The sequence below is a fragment of the Lycorma delicatula genome, chromosome 12, assembly GCF_047948215.1.
Source record: "Lycorma delicatula isolate Av1 chromosome 12, ASM4794821v1, whole genome shotgun sequence".
In the NCBI taxonomy this organism is placed as follows: Eukaryota; Metazoa; Arthropoda; class Insecta; order Hemiptera; family Fulgoridae; genus Lycorma; species Lycorma delicatula.
Genome location: NC_134466.1, coordinates 20,296,420 through 20,316,512, shown reverse-complemented (window position 1 = coordinate 20,316,512; position 20,093 = coordinate 20,296,420). Strand labels below are relative to the sequence as shown.

General features: G+C 37.1%; 1 protein-coding gene across 1 annotated transcript in view; it reads right to left on the bottom strand.

Annotated features, from left to right (window-relative positions):
* LOC142333454 (uncharacterized) overlaps window positions 1-20,093 on the bottom strand; it is a 111,851-nt gene that overhangs the window by 78,142 nt on the left and 13,616 nt on the right. The window contains exons 3-5 of the mRNA XM_075380597.1: window positions 16,261-16,296; window positions 2,611-2,658; window positions 366-404 (exon numbers count right to left, since the gene is read on the bottom strand). Of these exons, the coding sequence (XP_075236712.1) occupies window positions 366-404; window positions 2,611-2,658; window positions 16,261-16,296 (123 nt within the window). The remainder of the gene's footprint in view (window positions 1-365; window positions 405-2,610; window positions 2,659-16,260; window positions 16,297-20,093) is intronic.

Genomic DNA, 20,093 nt, shown 5'->3' with positions numbered 1-20,093 from the left:
AATTAGATAACAAACGTGTTAAATTGTACTATGATGAAGTCTTGGAAGAAAAGGAAAGTAAATCTTCGTTTAATCATAAATTTGAATGATAAAAATTATGTATCGAGTCTTCTTTAGGTTTATCTGTATTCAAGTAGGAATTTTTAAAGATAACAGAAAAAAGGAAACTTTTAAAAGGAAATAGAAAAGTAATAACAACTTAAAATGGAACTCAACTGTATTTGGGAGATGAAAGAGAATTAGGAGAGGACAAATGCAAAGAACCAATTGCCTCCTATTAAAAAATAATTCTGCAAAAGGAGAAATAATAATCATATTATAAACTATCCAATTTAAAAAAAAATTGTTTTATAAAGACTACTTACTGTCTTTTTATTTTATCAAGATCAGTTTCTCCAAAAAGTCTGTAAATTATAAACAAATTGCCATTTTAATAAGTTAATATAAGAAATTTAAAAATAAAATGCCGAAATTTCCTTAAAATTAAGTTAATAATTAGACTCTATAGTCATTGTTATTATTCTCCTTCTTTCCTCATAATAATAATAATTTATAAAAACTATTTTTAAGAATTTTTAATTCAACGTTCCTTCTTTATTTTTTAAACTTTCCATGATCTTTTTCTGTTACCTGTTCAAATTATTTTAATTGTATAAAAAATTAGAACTGTTTTCATTAAAAGTAAGATTGATCATAGAAACCGTTGCGAAAACTAGAACTCCGAATATTATAGAAATATTTTTGTATCCACTCACTTACCAGAAGGTACAAATATGTACCTGCATTTAAAATTTAAGCAGTTTTTTTGATATATTTAAAACGTGTGAATTACGCGATTGCATAATATCAATAGCATTCAAAAGAAAACAAAAAAATATCAGCAATATGTCATCCAAAAGATTTGATTGTATCTGGTAACAGTACAAAACCCAACTCAGGGCTGACATGCTCATGAGGAAAATATAGTAGTTTATATCGACATTAATAATAGGGTGAGATTTGTAATTTAAACGAATAATTACGTGGCTACAATTTGAGTAAAATGAGGTATTATGGAGGTATGAGGTATTTTGGATACTATTTCATCAGTGTTCGGTTCCACGTCGAGCCGTCCGGTGCAGCGATCTAGTGGATGCTAGCGCTAGCCGGAAAGTTAAGACGTACTTGAATTCTACGTTGGAATCCCGCGCTTTGCGGTCGCATTTTTCATTTTGTTCGGATGGACAATCAGTTTTACTCATAGTTACTAGTAATCGGCGCTCGAATCAGTTCCAAGGCGGTCACGTCATACTCTTAGTACGGATGGACTCTATTCTTTGTTCAGAAGAATATTAGCTTTACTGTTTTATTTAATTTTATATTTTTTATTTTTATATGTGAAGTTATACGTTACGTTACAAATCATTTCATTAACTGTCACGACGACAATTCATTAAACCATTATTCCACATGCAACAAGGCGTTTTCTTCATTCATCACCTATAAAAATACAGACCAACCTCGTTCTAAAATCTACCAATCCGTGCAAATTCCTGAGACTGCAATGCACATGATTTAGTACTCAGGAAGCTTATTGATTCCAGAAGTGGAGGTCTGTCTGGTGAATGTTGACTTGCCCTCACATAGCATCAATGAGTTGCTTGTTCAACAGTTTATTAATTTGGCCAAACATTATAATTAATGGAATTTAATCTTGATATAATGGAGTGCAGGTAGTATAGCTTCTCGAGGTTTTGTACTGTTTTCATATAGTTTCAGTGTGTAAAGGTTAACATTGTTGTGACAGGAAGCTAATTGTGAATTGGGTGATTCTGTTCTTAGAAGCATTTAGTGTATCTTTTAAAATTATGCCATACGATTGAGAAGTGACAGTTTTTAGTTCGAAAGGCAAGGTATCATATTATCCATAAATGTAGAATGATTACCATTATTTTTCAAAATGAAAATGTGCTTCATCCACATCTATGATGGATGGATAAAGCTTGAATGTCACTATTGTTTTTCATTGCAAGTTATTATACAGACTTAATGACCTAACTCTATGCTTTACTGCTGCAGAAAATATTCTGTTATAGTAAAAACAATAACAGATCTCTTTTTTTTTATGTTGAGGCTGCAAAATCCAGAGAACTTTCTTTTTCTACTCTCCCTATATTTAAAAATTTTTAGAAATTTCTAATAATCATTTGTTGACATTTCTGAAGAAGCTCTTGAAGAAGATGACTTGCATTGTTAATAATATTTTCTGGACGGAAATACATGATTGATCATCTTCGATTTGATTTTCTAGTCTTGTATAAATATCAAATGAGACTACTTTTATCTTAACTAATATATTATTCCAATTTTATTATTGATTTAAGTGATATAATGAAATACATTAATACGATAAGACATACATCTTAAACTTATTTTAGTATCAGAGCATGAAAGTTCTTATTGATATTTGATTATTACTTGTTCAAAAAATAACTACCTTGGCCATTTAACATTTTAAGAAAAAACAAATCAATAAAATTAACTATTTTTTAGAATAAAAATAAAATAATAAAAGACATACAATAATTACTTTAAAACAGTGTAAATAGTAGTTTAAGTATATATACTCACTGTGATAGACAAGATGCATTAAAGTTATAATACGTGTCCTTTATATAACTGTAATTAATTGACAATCATTAGAAATAAAATTTTAATCCAAGAACCTAATTATCAATAATTTACATTTAATATGGTTTTGAGTACACTTTGACATTCATTAAGGAATTAATAGAGCATGCGGTAGACGTCATTCAAGCATAGAGAGCTTTATTAATGTGCTCAAATATCTTGCAGGGCAACTGCTGGGGAATTTATTAAAATATATAATTTATTAAAATATTACGGTCTAAAATTTCAGTGTTGATAAATTTTAAACAGTAATAAAAATAAAGCCATCAATCATCAATAAAAAATTCGACTAAAGAGGTTTATTTGAAAATAACATTTTGATACCACACAAATAAACTTAAGCTATATAATAGGATTCATAACAAATACGATGCAGGAAAAGAGAGGAAAGCCAGGGTGTGACGGACAGACTCGTGGGATGCTGCTGTTCACCGGTGCTTGCACGGGTGTTCAATTACTATTAGGCACGAGTACTCCAGAGCCCCCGAGCACTAAGAGACCGCAGTCTCGGTGGGGAAACCCCCTCCTGGGATGTCTCCTCTAGAAGCGAGAGCATAAAGACTGAGTCCCGGCTTCTGGAGTGAGGGAACATCCCAACCCCATAGGGGAAGACACCCGTCTTATGACGCTTCCGATCGCCACCCACCCACACGTTTTTAGGTCTGGTGGGCTTTAACGGGAGTTGCCTTTTGCCCTCTAACTTTTTACACCTCATAGTAATAAGCCAAGCCTCGTTGGGATACCACTGATTTGAATGCGTGGGTATACATTTACATCATCATAAACTGCCTTTGCTGCAGGCCTCATCCAGACATCTTGAATGTCCTACACCGTTGCACTGTTACGTAGCCAACCCAGTTCGAGGAAGCACGAACCCCGGGCCAAGATCTACATTTTATAGAGCCAGTTCATGTGTAAATGTCTCATTAATTTCGAAGCAAATGAATAATAACATACCGCCCTGAGGTAGATAATCCCCACGTCCAGAACACAACATCTACGTTCCACGTCCAGGGCGGCAACAGCTGTACTCACGTACATTACATATAGCTGACTAACGGGGTTCCGAGTGTTGTCCTCGGATACTTTCATTTTCGGCCGAATTACATCTACAGGCTGAACTTCAGGACTGGATTTTGCGGCCACCTGCAGGTACGAAAATTTTACGATTATGGACATCGATTGATACCACCTTTAGAGCTGACGACGGCCACGGTTGAAGTTATTTGCAGTTAGAACGGAGGCCTTTCGTTGTCCACATGCCCCCCGCGATGGCAAGCATGTATTAAGGTGCCCATGTTTTCGGGGCATGGGAGCCCTGAAAACATCGGTGTGTAGGTTACATATGCCGGTTACACCGGAGTAACGGAACAGACCTCCAGGGTTGGTACCCCTGGAGTGGGGGTGTACTCCGGTGGCTAGCCTTACTACAGAAGGGATCGTTCTTCAATGCAAGTTGAACAACCAAACGTGGCAGAGGGTTCACGGAAAGACCCTCATTTAGTACCGGCCGTTTCGTCTGAGGCAAAACGCCGAAAGAGTGCTGAATCTAGGCGTATTGAGGTTGAGGCAAGAAAGAGCTTGCAAAAAGCTTTTTTCAAGAGCAACGTACTGAAACCTAAATACTTAGTGATCACAAAGGAAGAAGGTAATTTCTCAAAGGTGAGTCCTTTCCTCATCGCTCGAGAAATAAACAAATGTGCTGGAGGCCCTGTTAAGGAAATTAGAAAAACTTTCACGGGACTTCATGTAGAGACTGTAAATGATATACACTCTCAGAAGATCCTAGGGCTGAAAAAAATAGGAGATTTGGCTGTACATGTTGATCCCCATGGCACACTCAACACCTCAAGAGGTGTTGTGGTCTGTCGGGATCTTTAAAATTGTTTGGAGCAAGAGATTGTAGAGGAACTGACAGCACAAGGAGTAATAGAGAGTCGTCGATTGAACATGATAAGGAATGGCGTAGTCCTTCCTTCAGCATCTCATGTTCTCACATTTAACCGGCCTACTTTGCCGGAAAAGTAAGAGCGGGAATACACAGGTTGGATGTGCGGGAATTTGTCCAACAGCCGATGAGATGCTTCAAATGTCAACGTTTTGGTCACACCACTCTCAGATGTGAGAGACCACAAATATGCGTGTGCGCCGATGAGATGCATGAGGGAGAGCCATGCAAAGAACCTCCTACATGCATCAATTGTAAAGGAACGCATTCTTGTAGATCCAGGAACTGTCCTGTCTACAAAGACGAGGTAGCTGTGCAGGAAGTAAGAACCCTGAAAAAGGTCAGCTACTGACCTTTTTCAGGGTTCTTACTTCTACTAGAAGTTGGTTAACGCCCGCAGGCGTAGAGCAACAACAACTTATGCTCAGGCTGCGGCTGCCGTTCCTGTTCCTGCTCCAGTTGCTGTCGATGAAAGTCAACTCATCAGTAAACTTGCTCCGACCTTGGCTAATATAATTGAAAGAATTATTGATGATAAAATGAAACCTTTCAATAGTAAAGATCCTATAAAGCCAAAGATATTAGTTCAGCCTCCTGAAGATAAAACACCGAAAGTTGCTCTTGTTCTGAAGAAAACAGACGCCAAAGTAGAATGCCAAGTCCATCTCAGTGAGATTCTTAATGACCAGGAAAAGGTGATACCTACAGAAACTGTTATGGAGGCTCCCAAGCCTCCTGTAACTGAAGTGGCCTCAGAGGGCACAAAAAATTTCACAGGGGGACGAGTGTGCCCCCTTCCTAAGGCGGTGACCGGTGCGACCCCCGTGTCTGGGGTCGGCCAAGTTGCTGCCCCACAATCGGCGCCTGTAACCGGTGCCGATCCATGCCCGTCGTCGTCGGCGGCTTCAGTGGTCTCCGATTCGGAGACCGGAAGCTTCACGGGCGACGACCTTCTCCTCGAACACGATGCTGTTCGTAAGATGGAGAAAAAAAGGACAAAAGGGTGGCCGAAAGGCAAACCCAGACGATAATATAATTTAAAATCAGCGAGTCGATTGTACAATGGAACATAAATGGATGTTTTTCAAACATCAATGAGCTTCAACGCTTGGTACATGAAGTAGACCCGATTTGTATATGTCTGCAAGAAACGCATTTCCGCCGAAATGAAAATTTAAAATTAAAAGGATTCGATACATTTCGGCGAGATCAACCGCCAAATATTAGAGTTAGAAGTGGAGTAGCCATACTAACATCGACTAGAGCTACCGCCGAAGCTGTTGATTTAAATACAAACCTGCAAGCGGTCGCCATTAGAATGAAGCGTCCCTTTCAGGTCACTCTTTGCAGCATATACTTGCCGAATTTTGATTGAAATAAGGATGACATAGCAAGATTAATTTTTGAGCTCCTCCCACCTGTTTTACTGGTGGGTGACTTTAATCCTCATAATTCTCTCTGGGGATCGGATCGAGTAGATCCCCGCGGAAGAGAAGTGGAAAGGTTCCTGATGAATTCAGAACTTATTATTTTAAACGATGGATCAGGAACCTTTTTCAATGCCAGAGATAGATCGACGTCCTGTATATCTTGCACTTATAAGCGGATCGATAGCACCGAGCTTCCATGTCTTAGACGATTTGCATGGAAGCGATCATTTCCCGGTGCAAATTGTAACTGATGTTACAAGAAAAACACATCCCATCTCTGAAAGATGGTTATTTGATAAGGCAGACTGGATGAGCTTCACAGCTAGAACGTTACTCCCTGAAACAACTGGAGTTATCGGGGACGATGTCGACGCCATAACAAATACGATACTTGAGTCGGCATCGAGATTTATTCCCAAAACATCTGGGAAACTTACGGAGAAACCCGTTCCATGGTGGAACGAAGAAATAAGTGAAGCTATTAAAAGAAAGAAAAGAGCGTATAACGCCTACAAGAAACGTCCTACCCTACAAAATCTTATTGGCTTTAAAAAATACAGGACGTATGCAAAACGTCTCATGTTTGACTCGAAGAAACGATCCTGGCAACAATACGTGTGATCCATCGACAGAACCACTACTGCGTCAGATGTTTGGAGGAAAGTGAAGGCGATTTGTGGACGTAAACATTTTGCGCCCATAACTAGCCTTCAAGATGAAGATGGAATTAAGGACAGTCCAAACGAAATCGCAGAGCTATTATCCAATCATTTTGAGAAAGCAAGCAACACGGCCAATTACAAGGAAGGTTTTCGGACCAAAAAAGAAGAACTCGAAGGTCTACTAAATTTTAGAACTGAGTATAATTACTCGTATAATGTACCATTTAAAATGGAAGAATTCACGAAAGCGTTGGAAAAAGCAGGTAACACAGCTGCTGGTCCGGATGAAATCCATTATAATATGATCAGGCAGCTGAATACCACTGCAAAACGGAGATTATTCGAATTTTATAAACAAATATGGCGGGATGCAATGTACCCGCAGCAGTGGAAAAAAGCTCATGTTGTTCCAGTACCAAAGAAAAATAAAAATTTAACAGATCCCAATAGCTATCGCCTTATGGGTGATAGCTATCGCCTCCTTGACGTGCGCTATGGGAAAAAGTTTCGAAAAAATGATTAATAATCGTCTCGTTTGTATTTTGGAAAAAGAAAACCTGATATCACCGTATCAAGCAGGTTTTCGACAGTACCATTCCACCCCGGATCAAATGATCATCTTAGAGGACGTTATATATAACAACTTTATTACAAGGAAACATTGTGTCAGAGTCTTCTTTGATCTTCAGAAGGCTTTCGATATGACCTGGCGTCATGGTATAGTGCTCCAGATACATGAATGGGGCATTCGTGGCAATCTACCAGTACTTTCCAAGTACGAGTCAATAGCGAATATTCATCTGTAAGAAATTTGGAAAATGGCATACCACAAGATTCTCCGTTGAGCGGTACCTTGTTTACCATCGACATTAATAAATTGATATTAGCCATTCCAGTAGAAATCAGCAAAAGCGTCTATGTTGATGATCTGGCAATTGTGTATACCAGCAAAACAAGACTGCTATGGTGAGGTACAAATTGCAACGAGCGATCAATGCTCTAAATGAAGTTGCAAGGAATAATGGATTCCAATTCTCAGCAGAAAAAACGTGCTGTGTACACTTTTGTAGGAAGAGAATTCCTCATCAAAGTCCTGCGTTGACAATTGATGATAATCCAATACAATATAAAGACAACGTAAGATATTTAGGAATAGTATTGGATAAATCCCTTACATGGGGATTACATATACAGGACTTGAGTGATACATGCAAAAGAGCCCTAAACATTATAAAATGTTTATCGAACTTAAATTGGGGCTCAGACTAAGAGATATTATTGAGATTGTATAAAGCATTGGTTCAATCTAAACTAGACTACTGAAGTATCGTATATTCATCCGCTAGAAAGTCGCACTTAAGAAAGTTAGACGTAGTTCATAATAGCGGAATAAGATATGCAACAGGCGCTTTCCGCACAAGTCCGGCGGCTAGTCTGATGTCTGAAGCCTGAATAATGCTACTACATTATAGAAGAGAGATCCTTTTACTAAGATACGCAGCAAATATATGGGCTTATCCTGCCCATATAAATAATAAACTTTTCAACAATCATCCTATGGCTGCATTATACGAACGTCGTGCTACCTAGTCCAGACCAGCCGGAATTAGGTACCACGAATTAAGAAGTAAATACGAAATTGCCATTTCTGTTACATTGGCAATTTCTACTAGAGAAATACCACCATGGCTCTTGCCAGCGGTAAATACAAGGTTGGATCCCTCTCAAGGAGAAATAAAAAAGAAACCAGCAGTGATCATCCAACAGGAATTTTTGGCAACCGTCAGTAGTTACGAAGAACATATTACAATTTATACTGACAGTTCTAAAACCGAACATGGTGTTGGATGCTCAATATATGTAAATGGAGAAGCCCACTTTTGGAAACTGCCAGATGTGGCCAGTGTCTACACGGCAGAACTCACTGCAATTCAGCAAGCTCTTTGCTACGCTGAACACTATTGCGAAGAGAGAGTGCTAATATGTTCCGATTCTTTAAATGCACTTGTCGCAATTCGGAACAACAACATTAACGATGTCCTAATTGCAAACATCCTGTCCATTTTATACGTTCTAAATCAACGAGGACAGCGATGCATATTTGTATGGACTACAGGGCATGCTGGTATTACAGGTAATGAAATCGAAGACGTAGCTCCTAGAAAGGCAACAGTCTGCGATGATTTGGATGCATTTCCTGTAAGAGTGGCAGATGTTAAAAACCATCTAACAAACATAGTAAAAAACAAGTGGAATGCTGAATGGAGGAGTTTAAATACGAAATTAAACTCAGTAAAAACTTCTCCATATAAATGGAAAAGCGACTTTAAGTTGACTCGCCGTGAACAAGTAGCGGTGACCAGACATAGAATCGGTCACACGCGATTAATATTACTGCTAACCTGGATAATGGAAATGAAGAAAATATAGTTGCATTTTAACACGCCAGTGGACTTCTTAGAAGTCTGTAATAGTGGAAAATTTTAAAGTTGTGTTAATGAATCTCTAAGAGGTGTTTCATTTAAATGTGGAAGTCTCGAAGCGTGGCACGTGTAGTATCGGGAGGTAGCCCTCTTGCCTAGGCCGTTTTGGCTCACATGCATTCAAGAGCAATGAGTTAGGATGTGTCCGATGATGTCATCGGGGACCCTCAAAGGTGGATTGAGGGCGCGAGGCTATGGGTATGCGCGGTGCATGCCTGTAGCCTGTTTATAAGAAGGATACAACAGCCACGGCGGATCTGGTCGCCCCGATGGTGCTTAAACAAACTATAAACGAGACTCGTAGAAGAAAGAAAAAAGATATGGTATTGATAAGTTGAATTTTTTTAATTTCATCGTCTTTTGAGAACCTTATTTCAAATTTTAATATCGGGGCCCTTTACACCCCGTAAGTGTTGTGTGTTGTACTTGTCTTTTGTGTAGTTTGTCCTTTAAATAAAATGTAAGGGCCCTTTACACCCTTACATATGACGATCCAGATGGTGATACAAATTACTTTTAAAGAATGTGACGAGGGCTAATGTCCTTAGCAGTCGATCCCCGTAAAAATTCAGTTAAAAAAAAAATAATAATAAAAAAAGTAATTATAATAATAATTATTATTATATTATAATTATTATTATTATACACGCAGCTGGAGAGAACTGGCGGAGACCGTGGATGCAGACCCTTGGGGGCTAGGTTACAATTTAGTAACTCGGCGATTGGGGATCTCGCGGTCACCAGCTCCACTAGACGAGGCTAAAGCGGAACACGTCGTTAAGATGTTGTTCCCGGCCCACTCGGTCCGTGCCGAGCGGGACTTCAGCGGCATGGGCGACTTCCCGCTCTTTTCGATGGAGGAACTGGAAGGAGTCCTACGGTCGCTGAAATGTAAAAAAGCCCCTGGTCCCGACGGTATACCGGCCGAGGTACTCAAACTAGTGGGGCGCTGCAGGCCCCGTCTTCTACTAGACATGTATAATGCATGTCTGAAAGCTGGGTCTTTTAGCGCCAGGTGGAAGACCGCGCGTCTTGTGCAAATTCCCAAGGGAAAAGAAAACCCAGAGGCGCCGTCCTCTTACCGCCCATTGTGTATGCTTGAGACAGCTGGGAAAAAGCTGGAGAATCTGTTAAAGAAAAGGCTGGTTACGGCGATGAATCAGGCAGGTGGCCTGTCACCTAACCAATACGGCTTTCGGCAGGGTCGGTCGACCCTAGACGCAATTCAGGAAGTTGTTGAGGCAGTGCGGTGAGCAGAGGACTACAATCATATTTCGCGACGTGTGGTCCTTCTCGTTACGTTGAACGTAAAAAACGCGTTCAACTTCCGCACGGAAGAGGAGAGGTATGATCCGGGCCCTGGAACATTCGTTCCATGTGCCTCAATACCTTCTCAGAATGGTTGATGCATACCTGAGGAACCGCGGCTTCATTTACGAAACCGCAGCAGCCTGGCGTAGGACTACGATCACGTCAGGGGCGGTGCAGGGGTCGATTTTCGGCCCCGACTTTTGGAACGCCGTCTACGATGGCTTACTGGGGCTGGAGATGCCTGAAGAATCTGCCTTGTTTGGTTACGCTGACGACGTTGCGCTACTTGTCGCAGACCACGACGTGGAGGCCAACTGAGGCTCAGTTGGCCATGCACAGAGTCGGTGCCTGGCTGGACGATCATGGATTGTCTCTAGCCCTCAGCAAAACGGAGATCGTAGTTCTCACAAAGAATCGTATCGACACCCTTCTCTCTCTGCGGGTCGGGGTAGAGGTTGTCGAGAACAAGCCGGTCGCAAAGTACCTCGATATGATGATTGACCGGAATCTCAGCTTTGCTGAGCAGCTTCGTACAGCCGCCGAAAAAGCTGCGAGAGCCGTAACTGCTCTCAGCCGGCTTATGGTGAATGTCGGCGGACCGAAGGCCAGCAGACGGCGATTGCTGATTTTCACGATGCATTTTTTCCAGTTATACGGGTCGGAAGTGTGGGTCCAGGCATTAAGAGTTGCGAGAAACCGGAAGCGGCCCGTGCAGGTGCAACGCCCCGCAGCCTTGCGAGTTGCTTCCACGTATCGCACGGTCTCCAAGCCAGCAGTACTTGTGGTCGCCGGCGTCATACCCATTGCTACTTTAGCAAGGGAGCGCCAGGAGGCGAGGGGCAGGCGAAAACCGGTGATCATTGCCAACGAGGATCGCACTCGCACGTTCCTCACACGGCAAGAGACCTGGCACCACAAGACCAGAGGACGATGGACCACAAGGCTTATCCCTCTGGTCAGACCGTGGACGGAGCGACGGCATGGAGAAGTGGAGTACTACATGACCCAATATTTAACGGGCCACGGGTACTTCCGCGCTTACCTCCATGTCATAGGGAAAGCGCCGTTCCCCGACTGCCTGTATTGCCCCGGTGTACGGGACGACGCTGAGCACACCTTTTTCAAATGTGCTCGGTGGGCGGCAGATCGAGGGACACAGAGGCGGATCACGGAGCACTGAGTCTCCACAACGTGGTTGCGATGATTCTCCTTGACCTGAGCAGCTGGGAAAGTGTAGCCCGATTCGTCGGAAACATTCTCAGGGCCAAAAAGGTTGAGCTGGATAGTCCTGAAAATTAGGTAGCACCTAATCAGGCTAGTATAGGAGGACTCGACCGGAAGTAATGTGTTAAACGTTTCCGGGTCGTGTCCTGATAGAAAGGGGGATGGTTTTAGTCGGTAGTCTGCTGATGGTGATTGGATAATACCATCAGCGGGAGCCCGACACTCCGTGCGTAAATGCATTTCCACTTCCCACTTCAAAAAAAAAAAAAAATTACTATTATTATTATATTAACAGGCAGTGATTACATACAAAACAGAATTTAAAGTAATCGTCAGGATTTATTTACAGGTACATAAATAATTAAAAACAGAATTTATATCAATTGACAAATAAACATTAGCATGACCGCTAGTCTTAATGTTTTTAGCCATTAGTTTTGTATTAACGACAATAGAACAATAGATAAGACAGGTATAACGTTTTTTTACTGCAAATATTTTGCTACTCACCAGTAAAACTACCCTAACAATTTCTGAATGAAATTTAATACATTACCTCTTTCACTTATAGTCTTTCAGTGTCTCATCGAACCATCTCTAGTTTTCTTGTACTGGAATTACTTGTGACGTAACATTAATCGCGTCAAACTCGGATAACTCCTCTATCGTAGCACTCTCTCGCAGACTCTCCTCGCGACTCGCATCTCACAGAACTCACATTCCGCAGACTCTCATCTCACAGACGGATATTATTATAGTCTCGCTTAGATTGATTTCGCAGAACTTTATCTCGCAGACTGACTTCAACGTCTTCCCCAGAGTATTTATACTCATACCCTCTTTACCTACCGGAACGGACCCACATCGAAGCATGAGAATGATCACCCGAGCCCTTTCGTTCTCATGAATTCACCTGGGTCCGGTAATTCTTCTTTCGGAACAACATCTATTTAGGTGTTTCTATGGGCAGTATTAGAAAAGACGGTTGTTAAACAAACTGTTACCTTTAGTAAAAGGATTTCTTTTACCTCTTTTTAGGATTCCTCTCATTATTATATTTTTTCTTAATTGGTAGGAATCCGTTGTTTAGGTCCATTATACCTGTCGTGTTAAATACTAAATATCAGTCTACAACATTCACATTCATGGGCACCAAACAATGACCTGAGAGCCCTTTCTTATATCTTAGAAATGTCTGAAGCAAGCCGCAATGTAGTTTGAATAATAAGTTTTCGATTATTATAATTTATGATTATCAATTTAAGATGGGTAACTTTATTAATCTGCTTAACTTCAGGTGCAAGAGAAGCTAACTGTATGACGCTATTAGTTTTTTGACTATCGCCTTTGAAAAATGAGCTGCTATTTCAGCAAGAAATCTTTAAAAACCTAGTAGTTCATGCTTGTAAAAATAAACATAAGAATCAAGAAAAATCATTATTACATTGCAGCAAGTAGACAAATGTAAATAAAAATCCTGATATTGAGACTCGATGGCAGTTGGTAAAAGTTGTAATGACTTTTTAAAAAAAGTTGTACCTTGATTCATTACATTTCTATCCATTATATAAAATTTAGTAGAATGCTTTTATTTTAAAGTACATTTTACGAATTGATTTAATTTATTTTATTTTAAATTACATATTAAGATTGTAAATAATTTTTTCTAAAAAGACAACTCATTTTAATCATTTTTCTCAATTGGAGTTGCTCAGCAGCTCGTCATTCAGCTACATCGTACTTCTGTTGTGCTACATTGTCGGAAGGATTGAATTATTTCAAGCACTTTCCACGAAGTTATTTAATTCATTTATACATTTTTTTTTGTCTTCAGTCATATGACTGGTTTAATGGAGCTCTCCAAGGTACCCTATCTAGTGCTAGTCGTTTCATTTTGGTATAACTCCTACATCCTACATCCCTAAACATTTGTTTTATATATTCCAAACGTTGCCTGCCTGAAGAATTTTTTCCTTCTACCTGTCCGTCCAATTTTAAAGCGACTATTCCAGGATGACTTAATATGTGGCTGTAAGTCTGTCTCTTCTTTTAACTATATTTTTCCAAATGCTTCTTTCTTCATCTATTTGCCGCAACACCTCTTCATTTGTCACTTTCTCCATCTATCTGATTTTTAACATTCTCCTATAGCACATTCTTCTCACGTACTCCGATCATCCAAGTTACACTTCTATATAAAGCAACACTCCAAATGTATACTCTCAAAAATCTTTTCTTGATATTTAAATTAATCTTTCATGTAAACAAATTATATTTCTGCCTGAAGGCTCGTTTCGCTTGTGCTATTCTGCATTTTATATCGCTCCTGCTTAGTCCATCTTTAGTAATTTTACTTCCCTAATAACAAAATTCTTCTACCTCCATAATCTTTTCTCCTCCTGTTTTCACATTCAGTGGTCCATCTTCGTTATTTCTTACGTTTCATTACTTTTATTTTGTTCTTGTTTGTTTACATGCTCTAGTTGTTGCGAAGGACTTCATCCATCCCATTCATTGTTTCTTGTAAATCCTTTTTACTATCAGCTAGAATTACTATATCATCAGCAAATCGTAATATCTTTATCTTTTCACCCTGCACTGTTACTCCGAATCTAAATTGTCCTTTAACGTCATCAACTGGTAGTTCTATGTAAAAATTAAAAAGTAACGGTGATAGGGAACATACTTATCGGACTCCCTTTCTTATTACGGATTCTTCCTTATGTTCTTCAATTATTACTGTTGCTCTTTGATTTCTGTAAATGTTGGCAATTGTTCTTCTATCTCTGAATTTGAACCGTAATTTTTTTTAAATGCTAAAAATTTATTCCATTCTACGTTATCGAATGCCTTTTCTAGGTCTATACATGCCAAGTATGTCGGTTTGTTTTTCTTTAATGTTCCTTGTACTATTAATCTGAAGCCTAAAATTGCTTCCCTTGTCCCTACACTTTTCCTGAAACTAAATTGGTCTTCTACTAACATTTCTTCCACTCTCCTCTCAACTCTTCTCTACAGAATTCTAGTTAAGATTTTTGATGCATGAGTAGTAGTTAAGCTAATTGTTCTGTATTCTTCACATTTGTCTGCTCCTGCTTCTTTTGGTATAATGACTATAACACTGTTTTTGAAGTCTGACAGAACTTCCCCTTTTCCGTAAATTTTACACACCAGTAATAATCTATAAATCTCTTCCTCACCTGCACTGAGCAGTAATTCTATCGGTATTCCTTCTATTCCAGCAGCCTTTCTGCTATTCAAATATTTTAATGCTCTCTTAAATTTAAATCTCAGTATTCATTTATTTACTAAATAATAAAGTTTTAGTTATTAAATTATTTATGAATAGGTAAAAATAAAAATGATTCTTTTAAGTAATAAATACCGTAAAAGAAAGCTGCATTATTGTCAGGTTTTGTCTCGATAAATGAAACAAAAAGGTTTTTACAACCATTCATCTAAAAGATTAGTTATGCTAACCGAGAAGTGTAAAAAAACCGGAGTTGCAGGCGGATGTCAGAAGAAATCGAAGATGCAATATCGATTAAAGTAGTTCGTAAGAGTACGAAAGTGCACGTAAATTCACGAATGAGGGTTAAAAACAAAAATTAATTAGCCTCTTTGTTGTATTTAAACTCGCTTTCGATTCTATAGCGCATAAAAGATTATAGAAAAAATTATTTAACTTAGGCGTGAGCGTGAAATGACAAACGTTATCGTTAGTTTATACCATCAGGCTAAACTTTTAATAAAAATTGAGGGTAGTGAAATCGAAACAGTAAAAATAATCTGGGGTGATTTCGAACGAGACTACTTAAAATCATGTTAAACCTATATATATCAGATGTTGAGATTTTTTAACACAAAATTAGTAACCGGTGAAATATTACGTGTAACGGAAAAAGATTAACGCTATTCTGGGTTTGTAGGAATCGCCTGCTTGGGGCTATTGCCATACCTACTATAATTTTGTCTCGTCAGTTATGGATTTTTAATTACGCAGAGCATTGGACCACTAAAATCGATATTTTCAAACTAGTGTTATTTTTGCACCGTTTCTCTAAATCGAGCTATAGGTTGGAGAATCACTCAGAACACATTAATCTATTCAGCGGTAAAGTAAACCGATTAATGATCCTTGAGACAGCTAATAACCGTTATTTATATTCATGTTTTAAAATATTTCTCCGGAAGATATTTAATGATATTTAATTGATATTTTAATGGTTTGACAATAAGCAATATTTATTTTTAGTTTACAGAAAAGTGATAAATAAAGAAATGAGGTTGGACATTGAAATTTAAAAACTGGTGCTTTAAATCGTTCTGTCACTTATGTAATTGATTTTGAGCTGAATGTTAGTCGCGATAAAATATGACATATCACCGTTTTTATACAGAGATGGATTTCATGTTTTAAATGTGTATCTAACCGGTAACATTTTTATAAGTAAATAACAGATTTAAAAACTTATTTGTGCATGTGTCTTTAAAAAACAAATAATATTAACTACCTCTCATCGAATACTTACCCTATAAATCCATTTTTCCACGAAACTCTATCACACCTGTGATAGAAAATGAATATTTAATTAATTAATAATTAATTAAAGATCGATAGTAATCTATAAAAGGTGATCTTAAATATATTACATATATATATATATATATACATATCTAATGATTATTTACAAAATAAGCACAATAATAAACATATTTTTTCTATTTTTACACATCCGTCCATCTCTTTCAAAAGAAGAAAGAATTTTTTATTATTAAAATAAAACTTCCACTATGTTGCTACCACTACATAATAAATATATTTTATTAGCTTATTTTGTAATAAATTGAGATTCTTCATATTTTAAAATTGAAGTCACTATTACTAAAATAGAAAAGTGATAAAAACATATTATAAAAAAATTAATGCGCACACTAATCTAAAATGATATTACCATAAACAAAATTGATACTCTATTCTGCCGAAAGATGCACTAACTATTTTCAGTGAGCTCGAAATTAGAGTTCTTTAAGAATAAAGTAGAACATTTGTTTATAACAATTTAACTGAAGAAATTTATAGGTTTCTCTATAAGGGGACCTCGAAAGTTTCAATCATTGGTAAGCATTACAAGTGCTACTGGAAATGTACAACTGGCAACACTGTCTGCATTTTGGCCATCTCTAGATCGTTTCGGTGCAGAATAATAAAATTTGTTTTACACCTATTCACGCTGAGATCATAGATTTTCTGTCAAAACGAAATCAAATCTATCTACGCTGTAAAGTGATGTTACTTTTGTGATGTAATACTTGTACACTGATAACAATAAATTCAGTGAAATCTGCATTATTTGTAGTTTACAATTTGCTTTTATTTTCGTTATTCAAAAGCAATAGAATTTCTTAATGGCATCACATTAACATTTTTATCATTATATTAAAGATTTTACTAAATTTTCTTTCTTTTTTTTTTTTTTTTTTAATTTAATCGCTAATTTTCACATTTTCATAATTTTTCAAAATAATGTATAGAATAGCAACATAAAATCGAACCATTATGAAACCGCTACCCAGAGCTACTTATGAAAGACTCTCGCACAACTGGCGCGGCTAGTGGATGTATATGTTACTACTTATTGTTGCTGCCGTTTCTCTGCCGTTTTTTTGCAGTGCGGTATTGTGAGTGCAGTTGTGTTTGTGTATCTTCCCAAATCAGCTGATTTGGAAGTCGAGAGTTCCAGCGTTCAAGTCCTAGTAAAGCCAGCTATTTTTACACGGACTTGAATACTAGATCGTGGATACCGGTGTTCTTTGGTGGTTGGGTTTCAATTAACCACACATCTCCGGTATGGTCGAACTGAGAATGTACAAGACTACACTTCATTTACACTCATACATATCATCCTCATTCATCTTCTGAAGTATTATCTGAAAGGTAATTACCGGAGGCTAAACAGGAAAAAGAAAGAAAGAAGAAAGTTGTGTTTGTGTAAAATGCCTTAGTAAATCCAGGAGATAGCTATAGTTGAGGCCAATATATTTTCTGGGTTGTTTGTGAAGAATCACAAGTATTCGTAGAAAAATTTCCGAATTCTAGCGAAGAGTAGAAGACACGATTTAGTTAAAAATTGGCGTACAACAGGTTCAGTTTCAAATGAAAAACTAAATAAGCAAACTTGCCGTTAGGACTCCTCAGGCCATTGCCGATGCAGAAAGGAGAATTACTGCCAGTCCAAAAAATCGCTATGCAAGTTATCCCAACAATCTGTTGTTAAATACACATTTTTTCGAAAAATTCTTCACGAATTAAAATTGAAACAGTACCGCTTTACAACTGTGCAACAACCGAAGGAGACAGACAAACCGAAATGACTTCATTATTGAAACAGGGTTCTCGAAAACATTGTTGGTGGACAGAGGTCTCTACTTGCGATTTTTTTCCTTCGGGCTACATAAAGGAGAGAGTTTATTCATATAATTCCCATAATATTAATGAAGTGAAGTTGAACATTCAACGAGAAATCAACGCAATTGACAACATTTGCATCAGACGACTCTCGATATGATCAGTCGAGCACAAAAGTGCATCGATGCCCAGGATGTTCATTGTGAACATCTTTTGTTGCAATAAGGTAAATAAATGCAACATTTAATTTACGTTTTATGTTTTTGTTATTTAATTTATTCGTATCATGCATAAAAATTCATTCTAACATAACCTACCGATTCTGCAGCGGTTACGTGTTATGGGTTCGGTTTTATGTTGCTCACTCAGTATCTTAATATAAATGAAATGAAATTCCTACAAATTTCTGACATGTTGTGTACACTAATCATAAAACAACACAAACACACTGATACCGGAGGGAATATGAATCAATGCTGAATATATTTAGTTCAGTTTATATACTTGACTGGATCTGTGGAAACTGATAATTTACGCATTGAATATATGTCGTTTTAAAGATTTGTAATTTTTATTTAATAAATGTAAAAACGGATAATCAAATATTATTTGGGAATAATGAAATTCTCAGAGATAAAATCTTTAACAGAAATAATTAATAAATGTTTGCTAAATTATTACCGAATATATCTTCCGTATTCTGGAAACAAATCGAATAAAGAGTGAACAAACTTGTTATATAATCTGTAATATGCATTCATGGATGTTTTATATTTCAGTAGTTTTATCTTTAAGGTTTTAATGTTGAAGATAACAAATTTATTTTTCATAGTTTCCTTAATAACTATCATTTTAGCTGACGTTACCTTGGTTTATAGGGAGCTATATGAGATGAAAGATCAGAAATCTTTCAATGTAAAGATAGAGAATATGGGAAATTTATTAAAGAGTACATAAAGAAAACGATTGCTGCTAACCAGAGCTAGATAAATTGAGAAACGGTGGCCGGTCAAACTTTGAAGTAACTTGTTACCATCATTTTACAATAAGTAACAAATGAAAACTTGTAAGTTACTGACAAACTACTTGACTTTTCAGGTTTCTTTGGAATGGTTTGAAATCAAGTGATACTAAAAGAATTACTTAAAAAAGAAAAAGAAAGCTGATAATTAGCTAATCCTGACATTAAATAAATATAATTTTTTTTAATATAATTTATCTATTATTTTTTTAATAATATTGTAAAAAAATGACATTTTTTTCTTTATTTTCGTCATTTTAATGTTTTATTAATGAAATTTTACAGAATAACAATGCAGTACCCGAAACATAGTATGATGTACTCTAAGTATTCAAGGTTAAGAGTGGGTATGCTTATATATATTAGTACGATATAATGATATACAAATATTTAAAAAAAGTTTTTCATGAAAATTCAAGAAAAATAGTAATTAAGAAAACTTAAGAATTAAACTGAAGCAATTTCTTGATTTCAGGGATGATTAGCTCTTGGTAAAGGAATCAGGATCACCTGTGCAGTAAAGGTCTCTTTACAGCGTTTGTTTGCTTTCCTTTATTATTTTAATGAAGACACGTAATTTACACTTTTACTTTTCTTGCAAAAACTTTCTTTCAAAAAGGTTTGCAAGCAACATTTTGGGTCATGAAGGTGTGTTAACTAATTTAATCCCTCAACTTAATTTTCCTGTCAATGATCCATTTTTAAAAAAAATGAAAGTTCTTTAAAACAGCAAAACATACGTTAAAACTCATATGTATGTATTTTATATTATTGTAGTATTTTAATTACACGAGAGGTTATCTCTAAAGGAAAGACCGTTTCATTGTAAATAAATTTATTCTGAAAACTTTATAAATTTCTTTTATTTATCTTAAACTACATACCTTATACTAATTCTCTATATAATCGCCACATGAATCAAGTCATTTATCGTA